The sequence below is a fragment of the Cryptomeria japonica genome, chromosome 3 (genome assembly GCF_030272615.1).
Source record: "Cryptomeria japonica chromosome 3, Sugi_1.0, whole genome shotgun sequence".
Lineage (NCBI taxonomy): Eukaryota > Viridiplantae > Streptophyta > Pinopsida > Cupressales > Cupressaceae > Cryptomeria > Cryptomeria japonica.
In genome coordinates, this window is record NC_081407.1 from 60,535,427 (window position 1) to 60,555,019 (window position 19,593).

At 36.4% G+C, this 19,593-nt stretch overlaps 1 protein-coding gene across 1 annotated transcript in view; it reads left to right on the forward strand.

Moving 5' to 3' along the window:
• The first annotated feature begins 2,332 nt into the window (after positions 1–2,332).
• Positions 2,333–19,593, forward strand: part of LOC131873953 (uncharacterized) — a 61,695-nt gene continuing 44,434 nt past the window's right edge. The window contains exon 1 of the mRNA XM_059217137.1: positions 2,333–2,808. Within this exon, the coding sequence (XP_059073120.1) occupies positions 2,333–2,808 (476 nt within the window). The remainder of the gene's footprint in view (positions 2,809–19,593) is intronic.

The window sequence follows — 19,593 nt, forward strand, 5'->3', positions numbered from 1 at the left end:
GAAACAAATTTGGAGAATGAAAGGGAGGAAAGAGAGTGGAATTTAATCTAGAAAAATAAATATCTTCACATGCAACCTTCTGAGGAAGAATTTTTGGATAAATCTTTTATTGTTGAAGGTTCTACAATTTGGAATGCAGTTCAATCGGCTAAAAGTTGGGTTGCAGCTGGAAGAATGTGGAAACTGGGGAATGGTAGAAGTATAAGATTTTGGGAAGATAGATGGATTATGGATAAACCTCTGGAGGAAATTCCAATCCTTTATGATTGGAAAGATTGGTTCAAAAATAGGCATGGGGGTTTGGTCAGAGATTATTGGAGAAATGGGAAATGGATTGAATTTAGCCAGCATTGTTCGGGGTTAAATTTTCTTGAGATTGTGCTTTCTTCTAAATTTCTGAGAGACAACAAAGAGGATAGTTTGATATGGAGGGAAACCTTGGATGGGAAGTATTTTGTGTCCTCGGTTGTGGCTATCCAAAATAAAGTTATGGAAGAAACTCCTATTTGGGCTAAAGTGTGGAATAGGAAGTTAATTCCTAAAGTTAATATCTTTTTTTGGATCTTTATCCAAAATAAGGTATTAACTTTGGACAACCTTCAAAAGTGAGGATTTGTTTTTACTAATAGGTGTTCTCTTTGTTGCAGGGAAGAAGAGTCTGTTTGCCATATTCTCCATCAGTGTACTTTCAGCCAGGAAATTTGGAAAATTATTTTAAGTAGGTGGAAGCTGAGTTGGGTTTTTCCGAACTCTCTAGGGGATTCCTGGCAGCAATGGTATTGCCCTAATTCCAACCCAAAGATAATGGAGCTTTGGAAACTAACCTTCCCTAATGTTATCTAGAATATCTGGAAAGAGCGCAACAACAAGATTTTTAGGGATAAAAGTGCCAACCTTGAAGTGGTGGTGGATAAAATATATAGGAGTATCTTTGAATGCCTCAATGGCATTGATTATGGTCTAGTTGTTAAAGAAGACTTCAATGATAGGTGGAACCTTTCTACTACCAAATCTAGTAAGGATAAGGGTAGAGAAGGTCTTTCTTGGAATTTTCCACCTTAGGGATAGATAAAGGCCAACTTTGATGGGGCTTCTAAGGGGAATCTGGGTAAAGTTGGTTATTGGGGCATTGTCAGGAATTTTGCTGGAAGTTGCCTAGTGGCAGTTGCTAGCCCTTTGGGGAGTCAAACCAGTCATTATGTTGAAGCCTCAACTGCGTTGAATACTCTAATTATTTCTAAGAATCTAAATCATGATAAATTATGGTAGGAGGGAGACTCACTTAATATTATTAAGTGCTTGAAGGGGGAAACCGAGCCATCTTGGTCTATAAAAAACATAATTTTGAAAGCTAGGGAAATTATTGCTAGTTTTAAAGTTATAATAACAGAACGTACCTTTAGAGAGAAAAATATGGTGGCAGATTGTCTGGCAATCCTAGGCATTAATTCCGAATCTTAAACAATTTGGCATGGGGAAGATATTAATATGCGTATTAAAGAGCTCCTCGAAAAGGATAGATTTACGGGGAAAGAAGGATCACATAACTATGACAGCTGATATGAGTAATTTATGCAATGATAGAAAGGTAATGATTACTTGGCAAAGTGGCAGAATCCCAATCAAATAGAATAACACTCTGCACACTTTGTGGGTCATCTTTTTCAAAATTTCGAGAGACAACGGGAAGAAAGTTTTGAGTTTGCAGAAGAACAAAGGTGAAAGTTTGAAATTGAATATGGGAGGTGATATAAGGAGGGAGGAACTAGACAACACTTCCAGATGGAAGGATATGCCAAAAGTTTGGGAGAAGCTGGAAAAAGGGTCCCTAATGAGTTTCATGGAGAAGCTAGTTGATTATGACAAAGGTAAGGTAAATCTCGCAGTCTCCAAAATTACTGAAAATTGCAGTAATGGGTCTTTTAAAATCTATGGTGTGAGGTTCAAATTGGATGTGGGCCTCAATGCGACTATGATAGGTATGCCCCCCCACTCAGGGCTCAATTTTTTTAGAGATCTTAAAGTTTCCAATAATGTGGTAAATATTTTCCCACGTAAGGAAAAGGAGAGAGCTAAAATTGGAAAAGCCAGTGGGGGTTATTATGAAGCCTCCAACATCAAGAAAATATGGGGATGGGTTTTGAATGCCATCATGGAATATATAACTATTGAGGGTCACTTTTCTAGGGCCCACACTTATCACTTTGTGTTATTAAACCACTTCAGGCATGAGAAAAGGGTTTCCCTGCCCTACTATCTCTTTAGGTCCCTGTCTAGGTCTCTCAATAAACACAGCAAGAATCCCTCAAACCTGGTTCTCCTTTGTGGGCTCATGTTGCTCATTTATGAGCACTGTAAAATCCTTGCCATCCAAGAAAACAAGAGGTTGTCCGCTTCTCTAGGGAGAGGCAAGAGAAAGTTGGAGGAAAGCGAACCCAGCAAGAAGGAGGCTACTCCAAGCAAAAAAAGCAAGAGCGCCACTGGGATGAAATCCCATGATGAAAAGAATGATACAGAGGAAACTGGAAAAGAGGGTAGTGAAATGGAAACAGATGAGTCAAAGGGTGAGGAAAGTTGGAAAGATGAGGACGTGGGTGCCGAGGAAGAAGAAGGTGAGAACGAGTCCGATAATGATAGTCCAATTCTCAGTGCTAGCTTAGGCAACAACAATAGCCAGCCTATGTCGGATAAGGATGATAAGGATAATGAGGAAAAAGATATGATTTCTAAGAGGGAGAAGAAAAAGGAACCCGAGAAGGAAATGTCTAAAGATAGTTTGAGTGAGGATAAGGAGAGCGTTGGAGAAGGGTTATTCCTAGATAACCTTAAAAAACTCACTACGGCTAGATTGGGTTATGAGAGATGGACATATGAACTATTGAAGAACCTAGAAAAAAATGGGAAATAGATGGATGAGAAAAGGAAGGAAGATGACAGGAATCATAAGAAATGGAAGTAGGACATGGAGGAAAAAGTTAAAAAATGGCAACTCAGATTGACTATCTGGAAGAAGGGAAAGTGGCGATGAAAAACCCGTTGGGTTTGATCTCGAATATCTTGTTTGTTGTTACAAAGAACCTAGAGGATATCTCGAAGGTCCTAGATAACTATAGCTCTCCCAAATCGGCAGTGCACCTCGACATGGATGAAGATGCAATCAAGATTGGAAGCGGGGAAGCTACACCTGGTGGAGCTACAAAGAGAACTAGAGTGAGTGTTAAGAAAGTTGATGCTGCATCTGCTAAGGAAATCCCTAATCTTAGGGATAATATCAAAGACCTGTATGGGATTAGCAGTAACTTAGCTAATGCCCTAAAAAACATAAATTAGTTCCTTTTGTTTGGTCTGGCTGGTTTATGCTAATTTTTTTGGGCTTTTGCTGGTTATTACTAGTAATTTTGTTGGTTTTCCTAATGTTTGTTCCTCCTGGTTTCTTAATGCTTTTATCTTGTATGGTCATTTTGTAAAGGGTTTCAGGGCCCCTTCAAAACCTGCTTTTACTTTAATCAAAAACAATGTTGGTTCTTCTTCGTCATCATCTTCTAGGTTGTAGTATTCTTCATACTCTTCTTCCACCAATAATTTATTCTTATTCTTCTTGGTATATGTGCCTTGTTTATTCATCATTTTTTTTTTCTTCTTTCCTGCATTCTTCTTTTTCTTTTTTGTCATTAGCTTTTATCAAGAGTTGTCTTCTTGTGAGGTATTTGAGGTCTACATGTCCATCCTATGACATCCTCTTAGTTTTTCTCATAGTATAATCCAAATTACACTAGCTCCTCTTTGTAGCTCATCACTCTAGAATGGTTGACAATGTTTTGATTGGTATAGAAACTCCTAGCCTTTCCACATGTAAAAATCGTATGGTCTTCCTCTCCACAAAATTTATATTTTTGCTTATTTTTAGCCCAACATTCTAATGCATAGTGCCCAATTTTACCACAATTAAAATATGTCTAGCATCTTTCCTTTTTGTACTACCTTGTCCTCATCTATAATTTGAATTATGGTTGTCATCTAGAGAACCTTGGTTATTTGCATGGTACTTGGTTATTTGCATGGTACATGCATTTTGATTATCCTTCTAGGGTGGGATTTTATAGCCTCTCTCTCTCTCTCTCTCTCTCTCTCTCTCTCTCTCTCTCTCTCTCTCTCTCTCTCTCTCTCTATCTCTCTCTCTATCTCTTCCTTAGTGTAGTTATGATTTGAAAAACACTTGTTTCCTCTATTCTAGATTGGATGCCTATTACTAGGACAATTCTCTTTCAGGTGCAAGTCTCATTTTTTACAAATGGTACAATACATATAATTTTGTTCCACTACTTTCACCGTTGCTAATGTTTTCTTTTCTCTATCCTTTGGGAATTCATTTTATATAAGTCCTTCTCGGTTATAGTATGTGCACCATATCTGTTGGCAAGAGACACTATTCATATCATCCAATGTTGTCATTGTTAGTAACCTAAGTCAGATATTCCATCTGCAGTGTGTGATCCGGTCCTATTGGAAGTCACTATGAAGATTTGGTTAAGTCCAGTGAGATAGAACAGAGTATCCGATAGAAAGTAGTATTTTGGTTGACATTTCATTTTTGTTGAATATTTTATGTGGTGGAGCTAGAGAAAGATAGTTAGATGTTTGGAGTACCTTATTCGAGAACATTAGCCTTTGGTGATGATTGTCGTGTGAGCTAGAAGATCCAGTGTACAGATTTTGGGTTGAACAATGTGGTATGGCCATTTTGGTTAGTTGATCATTGTGCGGAATTGATGGAGTAATTTTGGTTATTATTTATGTGATCGAGGATTTTTAGCTGACATTTGGGTAGCATGTGTACAATTATTTTTGGTCTGCATATGCATTGGAGTTCAGATTGAGCCGTCTATGTATACACATTTCATTATTTGAATGGTGTTCTTGAAGATGATATGTAGACGAATTAATTTCATATTGTAGATATATAAGACAATTGAATATGATCATTTTGAGTAACGGTGGTTGTGTGGAAAGTATTTGTGTTCGATTGTGCATGCACGAGTAAAGGATTTGTGCTCTGAAATATTGCAAAATAGTGGAACAAAGAAGTACAACAAAGCAAGTGTTTTGTGCTTAACCGAAACTATAATTTGGCATTTGTAGATGTTGTTTTTTAGTTTAGACATTCCAATTATCTTTTATAAAATATTTTGTAAGGAAATGAACCATCCCAAGGTTGTAGCCCTCTTTTTGTTTTTGAGCAATGAGCTCTAGGCAATGTGCCTGAATACATGTGCATTCCATTGTAATATTTATATCTGAGTAATCTCATTTTGTGGGTCTCATTCCCACCATGGTTTTTCCCTTGACCGGGTTTTCCACATATAAAATCTTGGCATTATAGTATTGTTGTTGATTGCTTTGTGTTTATGCATCTCTCTTTTGTTCATTTGCAATAAGTGGTTGAAAGAACAAGTTAATAAAGTTAAAAATTGTAGAACATTGATTCACCCCCCCCCCCCTCAGTGTTCCTTGATTCCAACAATATCCATTCACGTTGTCTAGGCTTTATGGCCTTTATCTCCTACTATATTAGAAGTCTTTTTTGTAAATCTTCTAAGATCTCTACATTTCAATCTTTCTCCAATTCTCCCTAGGGTTGGGCCTCTATCTAGTAGGCCATAGTTGTAATAACCCACTTAACTTATTTGTGTTTGATTCAATCAAATACTCTGAGCATCTATCCAAATGGGATAGGCATCCATCCAACTGGGATGGGCATCTAACCATACGGATTAGACATCTATCCATATGGGACAAGGGGTTTCATCTATCCAATTTGAGATAGGCATCTATTTAAAGAATAGGAAATGCTCTAGCCAGAGACTTTAGACTCATCGAGACCATCTGGGTCCTGAGCCACTCTCTAAAGACTACACTCCCCTACTAGGAATGCATTGAGGTCGCTGTCTTTAAGAGTATATAAAAAAAATTAAAAATAACAAGCTTGAGTTCCACCTCAGAATTTGGCCTAAAGCCTCGAGAAGTCAAGTGAATCCATACGAGATCCCTTCTGAGTATGCATTGAATTCCAATTAGTGTTACTATACCCTTTGATTGAAAGACCAAGGAACTTCAAAAAAACAAAAAAAACATGATCAACTCATCCTTAACAAAATCATAATCCCCATCCCTGAACGTCTGAGTACAAGAGACAACTCTATCCCTAGACTACCTACATACCTGTTTCGGCACAGGATCAAGGTGTAGAGTATGTAGTTCTAGTTTCTAACTATGGTTTAATATAAACTGTATGGTGGGTACACAACCCTTTCTAGGGTCAATGTCCCAGACAGTTTCTTTGTGGTTGCTACCCACGATTGTAGCTCTATAGAAAAAAGGCTCAAGGTGGCCTTCTGCTTGTGCCCTAAAATAACTAATCCTATTTCATATTAAATATGTCCCTTAATCCATTTTCATCCACCAAAAAATCATCAAGATAATCAATCTCCAAACATCACTCACAACCCAACCCTAATGGGTTTTTTCTAAGGTTGAACTGAGCATATGTAAATTTAATTAAGATTTATCTTTTTAGACTATCGATCCAAGGGGTATTACTCGCCTCTTGGATTTTAACTTCCAAATGACCCTTATTTTTCCCCGATGATTTAGAGGGATGATGCCACAAACATCGTTGTTGTAACTTTATTAGGCATTAAGTGCAGTAGTTCAACGCAACGACATTACCCGGAAGCATGACCCAAAGGCACCATAGATACCGAACACTGCTAAGGTTTTGGGTTTCAAATCCTCTTCTTTAGTTATCTGACTAGGAACTATTAATTTATGAAACTTAAATAACATTATACTAAAAAAACTATAAAGATGAAATTATTGCATGCAAGGTATAACTATTTCAATTTCAAAAATCAAGGAACATTTGTAGGTAAAAATAAATAAAAATTATCTATTAATATGATTTCTTGAAGAGGAAAGACTAATAATGAAATGTAACTTGCATGACAAACAAATAATTATTCAACCCCTTGAAAAGTAACTTGCATGATAAACAAACAAATGTTCAACTTCTTTAAATAAGATTTTTTTTTTTAACTAAACATTAAATCATTTTGCACAAATTGTTTTAAGGAGACTATGAATTTAAATATCTAATTGGAAGACAAATCCTTTTAATTTTTAATACTTAGCATCTAAATATGTACATACTAAACACTCATCTAAATTATATACACTATATTAAATAATTCAAAGAATAAGGTTTCCACTTAAACAATACATAATTTAAATAATTTGAACGAACTTATATTTCATTCAATAATAAGCAAAATGTTTAATTAATAATAATCTATTCCATATGTTATTTGATCTCTTAACTGAAATTCATCATCAACATATTACTTATAAAAACCCCCCTATCCATTTATATCCCAAATATAAGCATTATATAGCATTTAAATAATTTAAATGTAAAGTCCTATTTAAATAATTAGAGTGCACATAATAAGGTTACAAGTAAACTTTACCAAACAATTTCCCAAATATACAAAGAAATAAATTCTCTTTTTTTTTTTAATAATTTTTTCAAACACTTAAATTAAGAATATTCTTTTTAATGAATATAATTTAACAATTGATTTTAAAATTTATAGCTTTAATAAGGAAACTCAAATAATAAAGTTTTAAACTTAAAGCTTTTTAGATAACTTATTAATTATCAAAAGGGCAATTTACAAAACAATTTATCCCTTATCATTCTAAATTTTAATCCTCAAGAAATTTAAATAATAAGTTGGGTCAAATCATTGGTTTAAAACTATTGGTGTAGATTAGAATTAAGGGTGCTAATCTCTATTTATAAAACAAACAATTAATTTAATATAGTTACATATGATAAAATTAATTTTATACAAGAGAACATACAACCAACCAAATCAATGGTAAATTTACTACTTAATTGGTTTTTACTTATTTTATCTAATTTTATGTTTATCAACAAATATATAAATTAAGATTTGTCTTAAATAAATCTATCTCACAAAATTGTTATCTTAAATACCCTCATTACTGATGAACACAAAATACCACTGAGAGGGGGGTGAATCAATCATTCCTAAATCTTTCCTCTTACCAATCTAATTTCAGACAATCAACTATTTACTTAACTACTAAACAGTCACACTGGGAATGCAAGAGAGAAAAACAAAGAGATCATTCACACACAAGAGATTCACAACACCAGATTTATGAGGAATACCCAATATGGGAAAAACCTCAGTGAGAAGATCTGCTGGAGAATACTGCTCCAATCCAACCTCATAGGTAAAACACCAACTTACAAAGATTTTGGGCACCAACCCAAGAAGCACCAACCCCTGCACTTTTAGGGCACCAACCCTTGCACCAAGCTTCAACTTAGTGATGTATATTGAAATAATATTTGAATACAATTAAGGCTTCTTGTTGCAAATGAATTCTGCAACCCTTGAATCAAATAACTCTATGTTATCTTTCTCTCCCTTTCACACATAGTCTCTCAACACACTGTATCACACTAGGATGTTGCCTGCTCTGCCACACCTTGTTGATTAGATTCAACTGCCTGACTTTGATACTGTCAGTAGAATCCTCTCACCGATTTGCTCACTCACTCACATTGCAACTTGCTCAGAACACCTTCTCCAGTTTTCTCCTTGCTCACTCTCCCTTCCATACTCCACTCAATCTTCACAACATCAACCCCTTTTATGTTCAGAGATCTCATTACTTATCCCTGTTTTCCCACCAGAATACAATTCAAAACCTGAGCGGTTAGGGTTTTCTCTTTTCGACACAATCTTCATGAGATCTAATCCCACCTTTCTTGGATCAATCACCTATCCTTGAAGACTGCACCTGTACACGGTTTTTATTATCCAATGCATGTTTTTCTTGGAGTGGCAATCATGTATCAGATCTTTTGTCATGAAGTCAGATGACACATAAAGTGTTCCAGAAGTTTCCTTTATAAGAACATCCTAAATCAGATTTCTTTTGCCTTGATTCAGGTGCCAACCGCTCCCTGATCTTCCTCTATCATTTCTTCTTACTCGAGTCGCAACCAGTCAGATGCAATCCCTTGATTTGTGGTTCCTTCATTAATGGTGATTATCTATTTTATCAACACTGTCGATGAAGCTTCACCAACCACAACACACTTTCCACCTCATCTCCACATGGCATCACACCGATCAAGACATGGCCTACCAACACGCAGTCAGTCCGGTAGACACATTTCAGTAAGACCCTTTTCTAGTAGAGTGTTCTTCTTCTGATAACCGGTAGAGAATCTGGTACCAGTTGCACATCTTCACCTCCAGTGGTGTGAGACAAATTTTAACATTCTGCCTCTTCATCATAAACAAGCAACCATCCTTTAGATTGGTTTGTACTTTTATCCTTTATGCTCAATCTCCACCGGTTGACATCAATGACAACTTAGTGCCAAAATGACAACAATCTCCCCCTTTGGCATTGATGTCAACTTCGCCAACAATTATCTCCCCCTTTGACACAATGACAAAGGGTACTTGTACACTCCCCCTTTGACCCATACCAAGCTCCCCCTGAGCCATTTAAGACCTTTGTAAGAAGATGACACAACTCCCAACTTGTGTCGGAGATACTCAAAAGTACTGACCGGTAATGGTTTGGTGAAAATGTTTGCTACTTGTTCACCAGTAGGAACATAATCCATTCTTACCTCCTATCCTTCAACCTTCTCTCTGAGGAAGTGATATTTGATTGCAATGTGTTTTGTCCTGGAATGCATGATCGGATTCTTTGCTATGTTGATTGCACTCAAATTTTCACACCGAATGAGAATAGGATCAATGATGTCCACTTGTATATCTTTGAGAGTCTACTTCATCCAAAGCACCTAAGAGCAGCATGTAGCAGCAACAATGTACTCAGCTTTAGTAGTAGAGAGGGAGACTGAGTCCTGCTTCTTGCTATGCCAAGAGACCAACCGGTCACCCAAAAAGAATGCATCACCGCTTGTGCTCTTTCTATCATCAATGCATCCTTCCCAATCGGTATCAGTGTATGCTTCCAAGATAAAATCTCCATGTTTAGGATACCACAAACCATAGCTGAGTGTTCCTTGTAGGTACCTAAAAATTCTACTAATAGCATTCATGTGTAATTGCTTTGGTGCAGCTTGAAATCTGGCCACCATGCATACTGCCTGAACTATATCTGGTCTTGAAGCAGTTAGATACAATAGACTGCCTATCATGGATCTGTACAAAGTCTAATCCACCACTGGTGAATCATCATTCTTACTCAATTTGCTACTGGTCACCATGGGAGTACTTACCGGTTTGCAATCTTCCAGTTGGAATTTCTTCAACATCTCCTTTGCATACTTGACCTGTAAGATAAAGATTCCTTTATCTTTCTGTAATATCTACAAGCCAAGGAAGTAAGTCAATTCACCAAGCATTGACATCTCAAATTCTAACTGCATATGATCAGCAAACTCTTTGCAGAGAGTATCCTTGTTTCCTCCAAAGATGATGTCATCTACATACACAACCACAATAATCATGTGATTCCCATCTTTCCTTATGTACAAATTGTTGTCTGCACTTCCCTTTTTGAATCCTTTCTCCTTCAGATATTGATCTAATCTTGAGTACCATGCTCTAGGAGCTTGCTTCAAACCATACAAAGCCTTCTTTAACCAGCACACGAATGTCTCATCATCATGCAACAGAAATCCTTCTGGTTGCTCCATGTATACTTCTTCTTCCAAATTTCCATTTAGAAAAAAAAAATTTACATCCATTTGGTATACCTTATAGCCCTTGTAGGCAGAGTAAGCTAGGAACATCCTAATTGCTTCTAATCTAGCCACTGGTGCAAATGTTTCTTCAAAGTCAATCCCCTCTACTTGAGAGTATCCTTTGCACACTAGTCTAGCTTTATGCCTTACAATCTTACCTTCTTTATTCATTCTGTTCCAGTAGACCCACTTTGTGCGAATGATGCTCTTGTCTTCCAGTCTAGGGACTAATTCCCAAGTCTTGTTCTTCTCAATTTGGTGTAGTTCTTCTTCCATGGCATCCATCCATTCTTGTCTCTTGCTAGCCTCATTGAAAGTTTTGGGTTCGACTTTAGTCATGTGGCATAGGTTGACTTGTTCATCATTCCGGGCAAGTCTTCTTCTAGTCTACACACCATCACTCTTATTTCCCAAAATTTGTTCTTCTTGGTGATTCAGCTGTACATATCGGTTGAGAACCTTCTGGGAAGCTACCTCTGGTTCAGTTTCTATCTAAGCTTCATCATATTCATCACCAGATTCATCATACCAGTTAACCTGTGGTTGAGATCCTCTGTGCATATCTTCATCAACTCTTACATGCACACTTTCAACAACTCTTAGTCTTTTATTGTAGCATTTGTAGGTTCTGTTGTTAGATGAGTAACCAAGGAAGATCCCCTCATCACTCCTAGAGTCAAAACTTCCAAAACATTCATATCTTTCTTAATGAAGTACTTGCTTCCAAATACTTCAAAATATTTGACTGATTACTTCCGATCATACCATAACTCATAAGGTGTCATCTTGTTGTTTGTTCTTAATTGAACCTGGTTAAAGGTGTATGCAGCAGTATGCACAACTTCTTTCCAATAAGTATCTAGAAGACTAGCCTCATTCAACATGGTTCTGCCCATCTCCTTGACTATCCTGTTCTTCCTTTCTACCACACCATTTTGTTGTGGTGTTCTAGGAGCAGAGTATTGCCTTTAATTCCATATTTTTCACAATAATCTTCAAATTATTTGATGTGAACTCTCCACCCCTGTCTAATCTTAGGCATTTTAATTTGTACCCACTTTCCTTTTCCACCATCTTTCGAAAGATCTTGAATCTTTCAAATGCTTGTGATTTATCTTGCAGAAAGGTGACCCATGTCATCCTTGAGTAGTCATCAATGAAGAGCATAAAGTATCTTTCACTAGAAAGTGCTCTTGTTCTAGTTGGACCACATAGATCTATATACACAATTTCAAGTGGCTTTGAGGTGTTGTGCTCCTTTGTCCTGAAACTCACTTTTATTTGCTTACCTTTTACACATTCATCACAAAATGTGTTTATCAATTTTATGATGAGTGGAATATTCCTCACACACCCCTTTTTGCTTACTGCAACTAAGTTATCAAAATTTATGTGGCCTAATCTTCTGTGCCACAACCAACTTTCATCTACTTGTCCTAACATACATTGAGACTCATAGCATTCCTTCAGATTATAAACATTTCCATCAGTTCTCTTTCCTTCTACCACAACTTTACCGGTACTTCTTTCTTTATCTGGCAACCGACTGAGTCAAAGGTAAATTTGTAACCTTTATCACACATCTGACTCACACTTAGCAGATTATGTTTGAGGCCTTCCACATAATATACATCATGTGCCTTCAATTTTCCATCAATGCTTAGTGTTCCTTTTCCCTTTATTTTGATAGAGGAATTGTCTCCAAACCTTACTGATCCACCATTCCAATCTTCAAGTTTAATGAATTTACTTTTGTCACTAGTCATATGGTTTGAGCAACCACTATCTATGACCCATAGATTTTTCCTTTCAGCATGCAAGGCAATCTGCACTATGAGACTCGATTTTGCCTTTTCCTTTTCTTTCTCAACCCAAACTAGTTTGATTTCCTTCTTCTTGTCAGCTGCTATATTCAGATTAGGTTCAGTTACTGGTTCATGATCTAGATTTTTCTTCATTTGCTTGATCTTCTTGTTTTTGCATAACTTTTCTATGTGTCCAAATTCTTGACAGTTATAGAATTTTATATTTTCATTAAAGGGAACAACCTTAAAATTATTCTAGGGTACCAGTTTGTTCTTCCTACAATCAAAACTCTTATGTCCATATTCATTGCATTGATAGCAGACAACATTCATATCCCAGAGTGCATTAAGTGAATTTCTACTTTCATAATTTATAGAAGACTTATTGTTTAACCTACAGTCAGCTATTTTGTGCCCAAATTTATTACACTGGTAATAATAACCATGAAAATCTGATACATACCGGTTGGGCTGTCTTGGTCTTGAATGGAACTGCTTCATTGGGTGTCTTCCATTCATGTTGTTGAATCTAGTAAACCCTTCTCGGTCAATTCTGGCATTCCTCCTTGGGTTTGTATATTTATGCATGAAATGTGGCATCTAGTTCATTTCTGCATACCAGTTTGGATGTTGATTTCCAATAGCATTTGCATATGTCTTTTTGTCGGTATCCTTGCCTGTAGTGAATGTCTTCTTTTCTTCACCTTCAATTGAAGAGGTGAACATTATCTCTTTGTTGGATTTACCTTTGTGGGTTGAACCTTGACCAAATTCAAAGCCTAAGCCTCTGGTGTCTTTGGAATGCTTTTGTTTTCTCAACATCTTATCCAAAGCCTCAGCGTTACCTTCATAGTTACTTATTATTTTTATTTCTTTCTTGCTTTCTTCGATCTCCTTTCTGAGCTTTATTATTTTTGCTTCCAGCTCTTGATGCTCATTTTCTTTCTTTCTCATATCAAGGGTTGTAGCTTCACCAATCCTCGTAGTTTCTTCTAGCTGCAACTTCAAGTCAGATATGATTTGATCGGACTCTTCCACAGACTGCTTCAAGAGATCTTTTTCATCTACTACAACAAGCTTAACCCTCTTGAGTTCTCTTCTTGTTTTACTCAATTCTTCGAGTGCACTGATAAGTTCACTCTCCAAATCCACTTCAGCCTCAATATCCTCTTATTCCTCATCTTTATCAGTGGGTCTGTCAAGTGCCATGAAAAGATTTACTTTTCTGTCGTTCTCATGGTCATCATCTTCTGATGAATCTTCTATTAGGATTCCCATAGATACTAAGAGGGGGGGTGAATCAGTATCTAACTAGTTTATTGATTTTCTTGTCTTAAAACATGTAAAGCATATTAATACTGTATACCAGTAAACAAGAAATAATGCAATGAACAGAGATAACAGCAACCACATGAAAAACACACCATAACACAATAGTTTAATGAGGAAACCCAGTGTGGGAAAAACCTCAGTGGGATTTGTGACCCACAATATTCACTTACTAGCCAATAAGAGAATATTACTGCTACAAGAGGGGCCTACACATGCAAGAAGGCCAAGTGCCTAGAGCTCACTACTCAATTACAAAATGGGAAGTCTCACTAACTTACAAAATGGATTATATAAATCCAATGTCTTGTACTGCTTCAAAATAGCATCTACTATGCTAGATCCAGTACCAGTTTATAGCTCTGTTTCATACATAAACCCTTTACCTATAATTTGCATAATAGGTATGCCTAATTTCGCCTAATTACATTTCTCCATACATACCTAATTGTTCTACAATGATCTCTTATATATATGAGTCATTTTACAATTTGCCAAGTCGACTTACAATAATAAACAAAATAAATAACAAACAAGATTCTTGTTGGCTTCTGTGTCGGTATGCTTCCTTTCACTGCCGGTGTCGGTGGTCTGTGTGCCGGTGTAGAATCTGACTTTGTTGGTGCCAGTGGATTGCCTTGTCGATGTCATAGGATTGTAAGGTTTTCATCAATGACAAAACCTTCAATCACCTGCAATGTCTCATTGGACTGTGCATTTGCCAACATCTTCATCATCTACTATGTCATCCTCAATGGTATATAGACTATTTTGGTTCCGATAGCCTCTTCTTACCTGCCGGTAGTCATTCTTTTCTCTGTCTTTGCCGACAGATCTTCTAAACTCTCTTGACTCATCTCCATTGTCTTCTTGGTGAGGACAACTTGCAGCGAAGTGTCCTACTTTCCAGCAGTTGAAGTATTTAAGTGGTGATAGTTCTAATACTTAATATAAGTATAGATCCAATAGCCAACAAGATGAGAGGGGGGGGTGAATCATACAAACTTAATCATCCATAAAAACATCAGATTCAACCTCGGTAACATATATTTCAATAGTACAACCAAAACTGTTAAACATGCAAACTCAAAAGCATATAAACATCATAAACCTCATAACACCAGATTTAACATGGAAACCCAAATAGGGAAAAACCACTGTGGGATTTTGGACCCACTAAGAAATATACTCTTCTAGAGTATGCTCGGTTAAAAGCAAATCCTGTTAAATATTACAAACACATTGCTAGATGTGACCCGGTTAAGGGATTTCTCTCAAATCTGTCAGGATCTTCACCTTGTTAGAAGTGACCTTGTTAAAGGATTTCAAACGCTCAATCAGAATGTCACCTTGCTAGAGGGTTTTACAAATAAGACTGTTAAGTCCACTCAGTTAAGAGATTTTATGTCACTTTCACAAAATAACAGTAATAAAATCTATCTACAACTTCACATCTAAAATGCTAAAGCAGATTCCTATTTGTTCAATACAATCTAGACATAGAACTAATCTTGTCTATCTGCTAGGCTTCGATACTCTGTTATTCAAACAGGTCTTCAAGCTTTTGTGCTCGGTAATCACTATGTTGAATCCCTATGCATACACTTGCCTGCATACATTGTTTATCAATAGTTTCCTATTTATAAACAATTAGGTAACCGCTTAATCTCCTTGATCACATTTCCCATGATCAATCATAGCCATCAAATCTTCTATCTTGTCCAGGTTCAATGCATCTTTCGATCTGAGAATGTTTTACCCCGCCTAGGAACTTGTATATTAGTCTTGGAACTTGTGCCAGGGTATTGCGGTTCAATCTGAGTTGTAGATCTTCATGCCGACTTTCCATTGCCTTAGATTCATTAACAAACTTCATCCACGGCTCACCAATCATTTAATCAGTTCCAGCTCAGCATCTTCCTTCATTAAATAATGCATGTAACCATTTAATGCATACTATTATAGCTCGGTTACAACTTGGTAATAACTTAGTGAATACTAAACTTCACTCGGTAGACATTCCACCTTCATTAACCGATAGCGATAACCTTAGGGTTTACCGACTAGGTTCTGCTTGATAACATAGTATAGTATTAACCTTTACATTTTACAACATATGTATGATGTTAAAACAATCGAAAACATCATGATCTCATCATTGTCTGACTCGGTACTAGTTGCCCATTGAATACCTTATTCATCCCCTTATTCATCATATTCTTTCCTGTGTCTTTTACCGACATCTTTATAATCTTCATATCATACTTCTCAAGATAGGGCAACATCATACTGAATTAGAAAATCAATTTCTTGACATCAATGACAAAATAATAATATCAAGACAGTAAAACATCCTTAATCAGTTATATCCATAATCATCAACAACCTTCTCAATATCCTTATGAAATGCCAACAATCTTTCATTGTCTCTTATAATGCGCCAACAAGTGGTAGCTTTCCTTTATACTGGTCGTATCCTCTTTTGAGCTTCCTGACACAGTTTGCTACTTCAGCATCAGAGTCTTCACTGGATTCTTTATGAGTAATAGATTCCTTGGCATTTTTGGTGATGTTGAATGCTGCTTCTTTCCTTATGGAAGTCTGACCGGTTGTTCTCATCTCTGAGGCTATCAGGGAGCCAAATAGTTCATCCATTGTAAAAGTCTTCAGATCCTTGGCTTCTTTTACGGCTGACACCTTAGTATCATATTTGGGAGTGAGAGATCTAAATATCTTTTTGACAAGAATCTCATCTGCAATCTCTTCTCCAAGTCCTCTAATAGTATTCACAGTTTCATCAAATCTATGAAGATAGTCTACAATCTTTTCATCATCTTTCATTTTGATGCTTTCCAGTTGGCTCCTTAGTGTTTTCAGCTTGGCTTCCTTGACCTTTGCATCTCCCTCAAACAACCTCTGCAATTTGTCCCATGTCTCCTTTGCTAAAACACAGTGCATGACTTTGACAAATTCATTATCAGATAGTCCACTCAAGATGGCATGTTTTGCCTTTGCATTATTCTCATACTCCCTTTTTGCATCTGGATCAGTGGGAGGAGTATTAGGAATGGCATACCCATTCTTGATCGACATCCACACATCAAAACCAAGGGATGAAATATAGGTCTCCATTCTTCTGCTCCAGAAGGCATAGTTGGATCCATCAAACTGATAGTTCTGATACTTAATATAAGTACAGATCCAATAGCCAACAAGATGAGATGGGGGGGTGAATCATATAAACTTAATCATCCATAAAACATCAGATTCAACCTCGGTATCATATATTTCAGTTATAAAACCAAAACTATCAAACATGCAAACTCAAAAGCATATAAACATCATAAACCTCATAACACCAGATTTAAAGTGGAAACCCAAATAGGGAAAAACCACTTTGGGATTTTGGACCCACTAAGAAATATACTCTTCTAGAGTATGCTCATTTAAAAGCAAATCTTGTTAAAGATTACAAACACATTGCTAGATGTGACCTAGTTAAGGGATTTCCCTCGGATCTGTTAGGATCTTCACTTTGTTAGAAGTGACCTTGTTAAAGTATTTCAAACACTCAATCAGAATGTCACCTTGCTAGAGGGTTTTACAAATAAGACTGTTAAGTCCACTCGGTTAAGAGATTTTCTGTCACTTTCACAAAATAACAGTAATAAAAATCTATCTACAACTTCACATCTAAAATGCTAAAGTAGATTCTTATTTGTTCAATACAATCTAGACATAGAACTAATCTTGTCTATCTACTGGGCTTCTATACTCTTTTATTCAAATAGGTCTTCAAGCTTCTATGCTCGATAATCACTATGTAGCATCCATGTGCATACACTTGCCCGCATCCATTGTTTATCAATAGTTTCCTATTTATAAACAATTAGGTAACCGCTTAATCTCCCTTGATCACATTTCCCATGATCAATCATAACCATTAGATCTTCAATCTTGTCCAGGTTCAATGCATCTTTCGATCTGAAAATGTTTTACCCCGCCTTAGAACTTGCATACATTTCTTGGAACTTGTGCCAGGGTATTGTGGTTCAATCTGAGCTGTAGATCTTCATGTCGACTTTCCATTGCCTTAGATTTGTTAACAAACTTCATCCACGGCTCATCAATCATTTAATCAGTTCCAGCTCATCAACTTCCTTCATTAAATATCACATGCAAACATTTAATGCATTCTATTATAGCTCATTTACAATTCAGTAACAACTCGGTGAATACTAAACTTCACTCGGTAGACATTCCGCCTTCATTAATTGATAGCGATAACCTTAGGGTTTACCGACTAGGTTCTTTGCTTGATAACATAGTATAGTATTAACCTTTACATTTTACAACATATGTATGATGTTAAAACAATCTAAAACATCATGATCTCATCATTGTCTGACTCGGTAATAATTGCCCATTGAATACCTTATTCATCCCCTTATTCATTATATTCTTTCCTATGTCTTTTACTGACATCTTTATACTCTTTAAATCATACTTCTCAAGATATGGCAACATCATACTGAATTAGAAAATCAATTTCTTGACATCAATGACAAAATAATAATATCAAGACAGTAAAACATCCTTAATCAGTTATATCCATAATCATCAACAACCTTCTCAATATCCTTAAGAAATGCCAACAATCTTTCATTGTCTGTTATAATGCAATATTGCCAACAATCTCCCCCTTTGGCTTTGATGGAAAAACCAATTGATTTGACCTTAAAAGATTCAGATTGCTATGATTCTGAAATGTTGAAATGCTCTCCCCCATACATTAGACTTCTCCTATTTCTTCAGTCTTCTTTCCAATCTGCAGTTTTCTCATTAGTCTTCTCCCATGTATAGTAGTCTTCTCCCCCTTTGACATCAATGCCAAAAAGTAAATAACGAAAACAAAATTTCATCCTGTATGAAGTGATTCCTTGCTATTGTTTATCAATTCAATCTCAGTCAGAGCATTTTGTTTTCAATTCCTGTTCCCTGTAATATTCCTGTAATAATTCTTGTACACCTTTAGAAAACATCCTAAAGTGTATAAATCAGCATCAACTCCCAAAAGATATTCGATAGAGTCATCGGATTGATGCTTTCATCGAACTCGGTCAGTGAGTAGAAGATAGGGGTAGGACCCCTAACTTACTTCTGAGATATTCAAAAGTGTCCCTTGGTAGTGGCTTGGTGAAGATATCTGCTATTTGTTCCTTTGTGCTAACATACTCCAACACCACTTTCTTCTCTTGAGCTTCTTCTCTAAGATAATTATATTTGATAGAGATGTGTTTTATCTTAGAGTGCATAACAAGATTCTTTGAAATATTAATGGCACTAGTATTGTCACAGAATATAGTTACTGGCTCAGTAACTTTCTCATTTATACCTTCCAACAATTGTTTAATCCATGCAATGTTGGTACAATTCAATGTTGCAGCAACGTATTCAGCTTCTGCTGTTGACTGTGAAACACATCCTTGTTTCTTGCTAAGCCAACTCACTAGTCTTTCTCCTAAAAAGAAAGCTCCTCCACTTGTGCCTTTTTTGTCATCAATGTTGCTTGCCCAGTCAGCATCAATATAAACTTTTAAATCAAAATCATTTCCTTTCTGATATACTAAGCCA